This window comes from Cebus imitator, unplaced genomic scaffold, assembly GCF_001604975.1.
Source record: "Cebus imitator isolate Cc_AM_T3 unplaced genomic scaffold, Cebus_imitator-1.0 Scaffold2, whole genome shotgun sequence".
Taxonomy (NCBI): domain Eukaryota; kingdom Metazoa; phylum Chordata; class Mammalia; order Primates; family Cebidae; genus Cebus; species Cebus imitator.
Window position 1 is genome coordinate 6,029,782 of NW_016107317.1, and position 12,353 is coordinate 6,042,134.

Genomic DNA, 12,353 nt, shown 5'->3' on the forward strand with positions numbered 1-12,353 from the left:
TCATATCCTTTACTCACTTTCGAATGGGTTTGTTTGATTCTTTTCTTGTAAATCTGTTTTAGTTCTTTGTAGATTCTGGATATTAGCTCTTTGTCAGATGGGTAGATTGCAAACATTTTTTTCCATTCTGTAGTTGTTGGTTCACTCTAATGATTGTCTCTTTTGCTGTGCAGAAACTCTTAAGTTTAATTAGATTCCATTTGTCTATTTTGGCTTTTGTTGTCATTGCTATTGGTGTTTTAGTCATGAAGTCCTTGCCTATGCCTATGTCCTGAATGGTTTTGCCTAGGTTTTCCTCTTGGGTTTTTATGGTGTTAGGTCGTAAGTGTTTAATCCATCTGGAGTTAATTTCAGTGTAAGGTGTCAGGAAGGGGTCCAGTTTCTGCTTTCTGCACATGGCTAGCCAGTTTTCCCAACACCATTTATTAAACAGGGAGTCATTTCCCGATTGCTTGGTTTTGTCAGGTTTGTCAAAGATCAGATGGTTTTAGATGTTTGGTGTTGCTTCCAAGGCCTCTGTTCCGTTTCATTGGTCTATATTTCTGTTTTGGTATCAGTAGCATGCTGTTTTGATTACTGTTGCCTTGTAGTATAGCTTGAAGTCAGGTAGCGTGATGCCTCCTTATTTGTTCTTTTTGCTTTAGATTGTCTTGGCTATGCGGGTGCTCTTTTGGTATCATATGATGTTTAAGGTGTTTTTTTCCAGTTCTGTGAGGAAGGTTATTGGTAGCTTGATGGGGGTAGCATTGAACCTATATGTTACTTTGGGCAGTATGGCCATTTTCATGATATTGATTCTTCCTAACCATGAGCATGGAATGTTTTTCCATCTGTTTGTGTCCTCTCTTATTTCATTGAACAGTGGTTTGTAGTTCTCCTTGAAGAGGTCCTTTATATCCTTTGTTAGTTGTATTCCTAGGTATTTTATTCTCTTCATAGCAATTGTAAATGTGAGTTTGCTCTTCATTTGGCTGTCCGTTTGTCTGTTATTGGTGTATAGGAATGCTTGTGATTTCTGCACATTGATTTTGTATCCTGAGACTTTGCTGAAGTTGCTTTTCAGCTTAAGGAGCTTTTGAGCAGAGACTTTGGAGTCTTCTAAATATACAGTCATGTCATCTGCAAATAGAGACAATTTGACTTCCTCCTTTGGTAACTCAATACCCTTTACTTCTTTTTCTTGCCTGGTTGCTCTGGCTAGAACTTTCCATACTATATTGAATAGAAGTGATGTGAGAGGGTATCTTTGTCTAGTGCCAGATTTCAAAGGGAATGCTTCCAGGTTTTGCCCATTCAGTATAAGATTGGCTGTGGGTTTGTCATAGCTTTTATTATTTTGACATACGTTCCATCCATACCTAGTTTATTGAGGGTTTTTAGCATAAATGACTGCTGAATTTTGTCAAAGGCCTTCTCTGCATCTATTGAAGTAATCGTGTGTTTTTTGTCTTTGGTTCTGTTTATGGGTTGGATTACATTTATAGACTTGCATATGTTGAACCAGCCTTGCATCCCCAGGATGAAGCCTACTTAATCATGATTAATAAGCTTTTTGATATGCTGTTGCATTCGGTTTGCCAGGATTTTATTGAAGATTTTTTTCATTGATGTTTATCATGGATATTGGCCTGAAGTTTTCTTTTTTAGTTGAGTCTCTGCCATGTTTTGGTATCAGGATGATGTTGGTCTCATAAAATGAGTTAGGGAGGATTCCCTCTTTTTGTATTGTTTGGAATAGTTTCAGAAGGAATGGTACCAGCTCCTCTTTATACATCTGGTAGAATTTGGCTATAAACCCATCTGGACCTGGCCTTTTTTTGGTTGGTAGGCTATTAATTGCTGCCTCAACTTCAGTTCTTGTTATTGGTCTATTCAGGGTTTCAACTTCTTCCTTGTTTAGTCTTGGGAGAATGCAAGTGTCCAGGAATATATCCATTTATTCCAGGTTTATGGGTTTATGTACACAGAGTTGTCTGTAGTAATCTCTGATGGTAGTTTGCATTTCTGTGGAATTGGTTGCGATATTCCCTTTATCGTTTTTTTATTGCATCTATTTGATTCTTCTCTCTTTTCTTTTTTATTACTCTGGCTACTCGTCTATTTTGTTGATCTTTACAAAAAAACCGGCTCCTGGATTTATTGATTTTTTGAAGGTTTTTTTTTTTGTGTGTGTCTCTATCTCCTTCAGTTCTGCTCTGATCTTAGTTATTTCTTGTCTTCTGCTAGCGTTTGAGTGTTTTTGATCTTGCTCCTCCAGCTCTTTCAATTTTGATGATAGGGTGTCGATTTTAGATCTTTCCTTCTTTCTCATGTGGGCATTTATTGCTATAAATTTTTCTCTAGACATGGCTTTAAATGTGTGCCAGAGATTCTGGTACATTGTGTCTTCATTCTCATTGGTTTCAAAGAACATCTTTATTTCTGCCTTTATTTCATTGTTTATCCAGTTGATATTCAGAAGCCCATTGTTCAATTTCCATGAAGTTGTGTGGTTTTGAGTTAGTTTCTTAATCCTGAGTTCTAATTTGATTGCACTGTGGTCTAAGAGACTGTTTGTTATGATTTTCATTCTTTTGCATTTGCTGACAAGTGATTTACTTCCAATTATGTATTCTATTTTAGAGTAAGTGCTGAGAAGAATATTCTGTGGCTTTGGGGTGCAGAGTTCTGTAGATGTCTATTAGGTTCGCTTGGTCCAGATCTGCATTCAAGTCCTGTATATCCTTGTTGATTCTCTGTCTCAACAATCTGTCTAATATTGACAGTGGGGTGTTAAAGTCTCCCACTATTATTGTGTGGGAGTCTAAGTCTCTTTGTATGTCATTAAGAACTTGCTTTATGTAACTGGGTGCTTCTGTATTAGGTGTGTATATATTTAGGATAGTCAGCTCTTGTTGTATTGATCCTTTCACCATTATGTAAATGCCCTTCATTGCCTCTTTGATCTTTGTTGGTTTAAAGTCTGTTTTACCAGAGACTAGGATTGCAACCCTTGCTTTTTTTCTTTTTTCTTTTTTTTTTTTTTTGCTCTCCATTTCCCCCATTCTGTCCTTGACTGAGTATGTATGAAACCACCTTTTATAATTCCAAACCAAGTTTTTTNTTTTTTGCTCTCCATTTCCTTGGCAAATCTTTTTCCACCCCTTAATTTTGAGTCTATGTGTATCTTTGCATGTGAGTTGGGTCTCCTGAATACAGTACTGATGGTTCTTGATTTTTCTCCAGTTTGCCACTCTGCGTCCTTTGATAGGGGTGTTGTTAGTCCATTTACATTTAACGTTAATATTGTTATATGTGAATTTGATCCTGCCATTTTGTTACTGATTGGATGTTTTGCCCTTTGGTTGGCACAGCTTCTTCATTACATCAATGGTCTTTACCATTTGGTTATTTTTTGCAGTGGCTGGTACTGGTTTTTCCTTTCTGTGTTTAGTGCTTCCCTCAGGAGCTCTTGTAGGGTAGGTCTGGTAGTGACAAAATCTCCCTAAGCAATCTACGCTTGTTATTCTAGTTAGCATTTCATCTAAACTTTTTTCAAGGTTTTCAGTTTCTTTGCATTGGGTTAGAACATGTTCCTTTAGCTCAGAGAAGTTTCTTACTACCCAACTTCTGAAGCCTGTTCTGTCAATTCATCAAATTTGTTCTCCATCCTGTTTTGTTCCCTTGCTGGTGAGGAGTTGTGTTCCCTCGGTGGGGGTGAGGTGTTCTGGTTGATGGTTTCATCCATTTTGAGGTGGTTTCTTCCCATCTTCTTGGATTTATCTAGCTTTGATTTCAGGTAGCTGCTTGGGGAGGTGGCCTTTCCTTTGTCTGCCTGCAGAGGTGCTGCTAGGCTGCCACCAATTCAGTGGAGATGCTGCATAGATTTACTGTGTCTTTTGTTTACCCAGGAAGATTAGGCCCACCTCTGCAATGGAACTGCTCTTCCCCTTGCCAAGCTTGATCATTCCTGGTCACTCTCTTACTGATGTACTGGCTGCAATACTCTCAAGGGAAAGGGCTTCAGACTGCTGGGCTTTGTAGGGGAGGTATCCTCCCAGCCATATTGCCTGATTCCTTGCTTTCAGATCCCCTTCTTTCTATTGGGTAGGTAGCTCTGTCCTGCAGGCTTTCGCAGTGTCAGCCAGTGCTTCCAGCTAGATCTGTCCCAACAACTCTGGCACTGAGCCCTGTTCAGGCAGTTCGTGGTGGCTTTTCAGCCCAGCAAAGATCTCCTGTTCTGTGGGTTGTGGAGGGCTTGGGTGAAGTACAGTATCCGAACTGAAGTCCCAGAGAGGGAGAGTCCCCATTCCTCCAGTCAGTTGCATGCACCTCCTGGGTGGAGCAATGCAACTGCCTCAACTTGTCCTCTTTGTTTTATACCCACTGGCCAACCATACTATGAAATGAACCTGGTACCTTGTTTGGAACTGTGGAGACTACTCGGCTTCTGCATCTCTCTCGTTGGGAACTGCATTGCAGAGCTGCCTCTATTTGGCCATCTTGGAAACCCCCTATAATAGCTTTAAATAATATTTTGAGATTCATTTTTGAGATTCATTATCCTATACCCCATTTACATACATCTCTTGAAAATATTTCCCAAATTTATCAGTTAGTTTAATTACTTTTCTGAATATGTAAAGTATAATAAATCATATTCATTTATTCCTCAGGTGATTATGATTTTCAAAAAAATTTAATTGCCAATGTAATAAAAATCGAATTGCATTGCAAAAAAGATGGATACAGAATTATTTTATACTCATTACCAGAATTAGCCTTTAAAAATTGTTTTTGTCAGAATTAAAAAAAAGAAAAAATATTGTTTTTGTCTTTAACACATGTACACACATAACTGTTAAGAGAATTAATAAATCCATCAAAGTGAAGCAAATACTTCACAATTTCATTTTTCTCCTAACTTAACTGTGGTTTTATAAAATTTATCAAATAATATGGTCAACAAATGAGCATCTACTCTGAGTGAAACAGTGGACTAGGCACTGAGTTATCAGTAAGAAAAATGAATAACAAATATGATCTGATGATCTAATGGGAAAATGAAATAGTACATATGTAATTACAAGTGTAATTATTAGTCACAAGGAGAAGTGTAAACTGTAGAAAATAAGTAGTTTTACCTTCCCTGGGGGCTCAGAAGTTTTCTTTGAAGGAGTAATATTTTAATTAAAACCTGAATAATGAAAAAGAATTTGCAAAGCAAGAAGTAGGATGAGTTTCCAGGATAACACCCTGGGCAAATGTCAGTGATCAAAAATCAAGTCCTTTTGAGGAGCCAGAAAGCCAGGATGATGGAAAGAAGAGAATTAAACTGAGTAGTGTGAGGTGCAACTAGAGAGTGGTTGGTGTCAAGTGTCATTAAGGAACTTCCAAGTCAACTGAGGAATTACGAATGTTATCCTGAGATGGTAGGAAACCACTGAAAAACTGTAACCAGTGAAGATGTCTGGTTAGTGTCTTAAATAAAAAACATATGCCATTGGATTACTGTATAGGGCACAAGAATGGATTGCAGAAAATATAAAAGCAGTCCCAGGGGCAATACAACGTTTCAAGTGAGAATATGAAAGCTTTAAACAAGGACTATGGCAGTGATAGACAGGGAGGGAAAGATATATTTAAGACATATTTATATGGTAGATCCTACAAGGACTGGTGGATTACTGGATATAGAAGAACGAAGTTGAGGAAGGATTCAAAGATGAAACTCTGGTTTCTGGTTTGAGCAACTGAGTAAATAATTGGGTCTTTTTGCCCTATAGAACATTAAAATAAGAGCAGGTTCTTGGGCGAATTGCGATTAGTTTTGGACTTTCACTTGGAGACTTAAAAAAAAATCCAAATGGAGATATTGATTAAGTAATAAGAAGAGTGGCCAAGGTTAAAGTCATTGAAAAATGGAGACATGAAATAATTTACATTAAAAGACTAATAGGGAAGAAAATAAGCTCTGACAAGGATGAGATGGAAAATGCATAATAAACAAACAAAAAAAAAAAAACCCAGTGTTTGAGAAAGAGCAAACACAGAAAGACTCAGAGTCATAGAGAGCCAAAGTAAGAAAGCAAGAAATTATGAGTATGGTGAACAGTATCAAATCCTGTGAAGAGATAAATTAAAAAAGTACTAAAAAGTGTCATTTAAATTTACTAACACTAAGTCCATTGATGAATTTAATGTTAGTAATTTTAGAGAAGTATAAAAGGCTTTGTAATTATTTAGAGTTTTGGGGGGTAAAGGAAAGGATCTAGCTAATCATTTTAAGATGAATTGTGGTGGGTAGAAAAGACTTAAAACTATGTCTATGAATGGGGTAATTGCTGGTCAAGAAGAGACTGTTTAGCTAATAAGAAAGAGACTTTAGCATGCCAACATGCTTATAGATTTCCCTCTGTACTCAAATAATAAGTGGATATTCTGTAGGAAAAGGAGAATATTGACTTTGAATAGATTCATGAAACTTTCATTGTAATTAAGGTAGACTTATTTTCCTATCAAGGAGTTTTGTCAATCTATCCAAAGTCAATATTTTCCTTTCAGATTCATAATGTTGTAAGCCCTGATAGAGCTTTATAGTACTTAAGGAATTATTTCACTTGCTAAGAAAAGTCCACAAAACACTTGTTTGTAGTTATTTATCATATATCTGTCTTATAAACTCTTTTCTTTCAAATTAAATATTTTTCTTTCATTTTATCCTCTTTCTAGGATAATTTCTGTCTTCTTTTGTATTATCAAGGAGATATTTGGAGCAGAGTCAACCCTCTCAGTTACATAAAATAAAAAATGGCATATTCTTGGCAAACAGATCCAAATCCCAATGAATCACATGAAAAGCAGTATGAACACCAAGAATTTCTCTCTGTAAATCAACCCCATTCTTCTGGCCAAGTCAGTCTGGGTTTTGATCAGACAGTAGATGAGATCAGTGACAAAATTCCACGCTACAAGAATGAAATTGATGAGAACACCTTTTCTGTGCCCAGTGCACCAGAATGGGACACAAAAGGGCATTCATTAAACAAAACACACCAAATATCTTTGAATGAATTCACTTCTAAAAGCCCTGAACTCTCCTGGCATCAACTTAGAAAAGCACCAGTAATTGGTTTTAGTCCTTCTGTGTTACCAAACTCCCAAAATATGAATAAAGAATGCCCCTGGGGAAACCCCATAGGAAAACATCATGGTGCTGATGATTTCAGATTCAATGTTTTAGCTCCATCATTCACAAGTCTGGATAAAATTAATCTACAGAAAGAATTAAGAAATGAAAATCATAACTGCCATATAGGATTTGAAAGTAGCATTTCTCCTACAAATTCATCCTTCTTAACTGACTTCATGCAGAAAGAAGATAACAAAAGAAGTGGACATATGAACACTGTAGAACCCTCTTTGATGCTTTTGAAAGGCTCTCTTCAAGCCAGGATGTGGGAAAGTACATGGCAGGAGAACATAGAGGTATGTATAATACATGCCAGTCTAAACATATGAATCTGAAGAACTCATTCAATAATATATTGGGTTAATTTGGTAATGAAGGTAACTGACCATAAAAAGAGAAATCTATTCATATTACTTTTGAAAAAAAATTATTTTCATAAAAATTGTGTTTTTGTATGAATGATTTTTTTCTGAGGAAAAAGGGAAATACATTTTTAAAAATATCATCTGTAAAGTTCCAGTTCCAGGTTCATCAAAACTATTATAAAATTTTATTTAGTTTTAGTTATGATACTTACATTTCATTGATAAAAATAGCAGAGTTGAAGGTTTCATGGATAATATTTTCTATTTTTTTAATGCACATACACAAACACACATATCTTTCATTACATTGATATATTGAGTCACATTGTAATGATTTGGAACTTTATATCATTATTGGTAGAAAAAATGCCCCTCTACCCAGAGGATCTTAATTTACACTATTGGCAGGCAACTACTATTGAGATCATTCCAAGGGCAGGAAATTAAGTATTCATTGTGTGACTCATCTTAATGCTTTTATTACTAGCTTTCCAATCATTTTAGTAGTAACTAGAGTTTTTTTCTGTACTTGAAGATTTCTCTACTTACTTCTCTGCTTGAGTCTAGATACAAGTAAAATTAGAAGTAAATATTATTGCAGAAGCAACATTATTGTAGTTGTAGTGTGAGGCAGACAGGTTCTTTATTTATTCAACAACTATTTATCAAAGCCTTAAAGTATATTGCGATATGCTATCCAGAATGAATGCAAAGAAGAAAATATGGTACCTGAATTCAGGAATAGATACTGCTCATATTAACTTGCAAACAAATAATGGCAACATTGTAAAATAACAGATGGAGTAAGTGCATAGGAAAAGAAACATCTAATTCTACTTCATTCAAATTCCCTTGCAAATGAGGTACCACCTCAAATGATCTAAATTAAAATTCAGGAAATCTTAGGGCTGTCTAGTTCTGATCACAACAGTGTAATAATTACTAAACTTTCTCTACTCCTAAAAACGAATATATAGGTAGGTGAAATAAATGAAGTAGCTGATTGCAGCTGTTGAATAGGCAGTGTAGAACATAAATCCTTGAGAAAAGTGGGCCCTGTGATCATCTCGGCCTGTGCTTGAGGGCAATTTCATGCTGCTATGCAGGCTGGTAGAGCCCAATTTGAGAAGCAGCATCACTGACTGAGAAGGCAGAGCTTGCAGTTCCAAGTTGCAGAGCAGCTATGATTTAGCAGAGTGCTAAAGAAGAGGTAGCTTTGAAGTGGGTACGGGTCAGAACTCTAGTGAGGACTTACTGCTTGGCCAAGTATTGGGATGTGCTTGCACGGCTTAGTAGATAATGTCAGCTTTTGACTGAGAATTGGATGGGATTGTGTTAATTACACAGAATTGAAGTTACAATGCAGAAATTTGGGCCAAATTAGAGAAGAGACTGAGCTAAGTACTTCAAGCATTCAAATGAAGCTACAAAGCCATGTCTTAAGAGTAAAACTTGTGCTCTAAAATGAATGCTACATCAACCAAAATAGATGTGGTCTAACAAACAAAAAGAATAATAATAAAGCAAATAAGACAGGAAGGATTTTAACTGCCTGACAAAGGAAAAAAAATTAATTATAATTTATAAAGTGCCATCTACAATATTCAACATAAAAATAAAAATACATAGTTATAGAAAGAAGCAGGGAATTTTGTCTCAGGCTCAAGAAAATAACCCTATCAGTCAAAAGAGCCTCTGAGATAATCCAGATGTTGGAATTAACACGGGGACTTTAAGTTGGTTATTGAAAGTATGTTCAAGTAGATAAAGATGTTTATAATGGCTAGCTCAATGATGATCTCAGCAGGAAAATAGAAACAACAAGAAAACAAACAATCAAAAACAAAGACCAAGTCCAGTGCTGAAAACAAAATTTTGCAATAAAATGTTACTCTTTGTGCTGAACCACAGATAGGAAAGAATAGAAGAAAAATAATAATTTGAAAGCAAAACAGAAGTTATCCAAATTGAAGTAGAGAAAACACAGGGATCATATAAAAATGAGCAGGGATTCAGAGACTTATGAGACAAGAAACATAATATGTGGACAATTGGAATGCTAATAGAAGGAAAGAAAAATAGAGAGCAAAATTAATTTGAATAAATAATGGTCAAGAAATTACTCAAATTTGACAGAAAATATCAAATTATAGGTCTAAGAAGCTCACCACAACCCAAGCGGAATAAATATGAAGTCAGCTACATGTAGTCATTTTGTACTGAAACATCTAAAAACCAAAAGAGAAAATTATGGAAGGGGGCAAAAAGGGAAGAAAAGATTTCACACAGTGGAACAAGAATCTGAATGAAAGCAAACTTCTCACTGGAAACAATGGAAGCCAGAGACAATAGAATGACTTTTTAAAATTCTTTAAAAGAAAATGAAACATACTTCTATATCCATTGAGTATAAGTTTCAAAACCAAAAACAAAATAAGTACATTACTATGAGCAAATGTTGAAAGAAATTAGTCAGCTAGGAGACACATGAGAAATGCCAAATTAACTACTTCAGGTACAAAGAAAAGGACACCAGATGGAATCTAGGAAAGGGTGAAGAATGATAGAAATAGTAAATATGTTAAATAATACAAATGACTACCTTAAATTTTTTGAAAGACAATGAACTAAAGGGATATAATAGCATGTTATTGTAGGATTTATTGTGTATGCAGGTAAAACCTATTTGACAATAATGACAGTGGGTGGAAGGGGGTTAAATGTTATTTTGCTATTGTAAATTCTTACATGTTAAATACAATGGTACAATAGTAAGTAAACTGAGATATATTAAGGATGTACATTGTAATTCCTAGAGCTAGTACCATGAATTATATATTTTAAAAACTACAAAGAATAAAATCTAAAAATACAGCAGAGGAATAAAATTAAATTAAAATGTCAGGAGAAATAACAGAACAGAATAAAACAGAAAAGATAAATAGAAACAAATATAAATAAGACTGTCTTAAATCTAACAATTTCCATAAATATACTAAATGTAAATAAAATAAACATTCCAAACAAAAGGCAGAAATTGACAAATGAGATTAAAAAGAAATGACTCAGTTACTGTCTATAAGGGACAATATTAGGAAACAAAGGCAGAGATAGGTTGAAAGTAAAAGAAACAAAAAGATTTAACATTCAACCAGAACAAAAATATGATTATTAATATCAGAAAAAGTATATTCCACGGCTGAGTACTATTAGAGAAACAAGGGGTCATTTGTAATGCTAAAATGGTCAATCAGGAAGAGATAATAAATTGAAATATGTATGTACCTAATAGCAGAGTTTTAAAATGCATAAGGCAAAAATGGTTTATTTAATCCTACATGCACTCTCTGACCAAGCTATTCATTTGTTTATTCCCAAGCCTTTCATGCATGCATTACCAAGCTATTCATGCATATATTCCCAATAAATGAAGCATACATTCACATAATTACTTGTATGTGAGCATTAATGGTTTTATTTAAAATAACAAAAAGCTAAAAACAATCCAGATGTTCATTAACAGGAAGATGACTAAACAAATTGTGGAACAGTTACACAGTGGAATACTGCTAGTCAGCAATAACAGTGACAAGCTATTGATATGTGTGATAGCAGGAATAATTTTAAAATATGTGTATCATTATGTGAAAGAAGCCAGAAACAAAAGAACACATATACCTTGTTTGTGTTGATAGAAATCTGAATAGCAGTAGTTATCAAATAAATATGCAGATTTAATAAATGGTGACGTTTTCTAAAATGAAAGAAATATTCTATATTGTCATTGGGGTATTGATAGCATAGTTTTATGCCTTCCACAAAACTCAAATTATATGCTTAAGATCTACACATTTTTTTCTATGTGTAAATATTACTTCAATTTTTAAAAATCTAAAAAAATTTAAAATGAAACATGAATTAAACTTCAAAGCAGGATAAAATTGTAGAATGATATTAATATTTTCTCTTCACCAACTTAGATTAATTTAGTAGTTTTTATTTTAAGTCAATAGGTTGTTCCATTCAGCTAGTGGAAGTACCTCAAGGCAGTAATATGAGTCTGGCCTCTTTCTGCAACAAAGTAAAAAAGTGAGTATTGCTATTTCATTAAACTTTGAAATTTTTGTGCCTAAATAAATTTTTGTATTTTGACATCCCTGAACTGATTAATTTTGTATATAAAAGTCATGTAATTTCAGAACACACTAAAAAATAGAAATTTTTCACAAATTAGTTCATTAATCAAGTTCCGTTAATGTTTTTGTTGTTGACAGTCAAATAGATGCTTTTCTCTTGAAAAGCTGGTTAAAGTTAAATGTTTTTATAAATTCAAACCTGTACTTGTTGTCTGTTGGTGGTTTGGTTTGAAGTGAATTATTAGTTTTCTTTAATGACATAAGTGACTAACTCCTCTTGCTAAGCCCCAAATTAACACATATTTATTCTCCCTACCTGGGATAGTCTATTTAGACTTATTATAGTTCACTCTTATCTTGAGTGGATTGGCTAAATATTAAATAAATGCATGTGTGTTAATTCATTGAAAAATGAATTTGATCACTAGTGGATATTCCAAAATAAAAGCACTGATATTTTGCTAATCTAAATATATATATATAGCATTTTTAGTAGAGGGAAGGTCTCTCCACTTTTATAAATATACACACACACACACACACACATACACACACACACACACACACATATATATATGTATATATATACACACATATATATGTGTGTATGTATATATATATATATATATATACACACACACATATATATGTGTGTATATATATATACCAGGTGTGGTGGCG

General features: G+C 34.4%; 1 protein-coding gene across 1 annotated transcript in view; it reads left to right on the forward strand.

Moving 5' to 3' along the window:
* PIK3C2G (phosphatidylinositol-4-phosphate 3-kinase catalytic subunit type 2 gamma) overlaps positions 1-12,353 on the forward strand; it is a 395,898-nt gene that overhangs the window by 17,361 nt on the left and 366,184 nt on the right. The window contains exons 2-3 of the mRNA XM_017528884.2: positions 6,712-7,467; positions 11,543-11,625. Of these exons, the coding sequence (XP_017384373.1) occupies positions 6,790-7,467; positions 11,543-11,625 (761 nt within the window). The 5' untranslated portion in view covers positions 6,712-6,789. The remainder of the gene's footprint in view (positions 1-6,711; positions 7,468-11,542; positions 11,626-12,353) is intronic.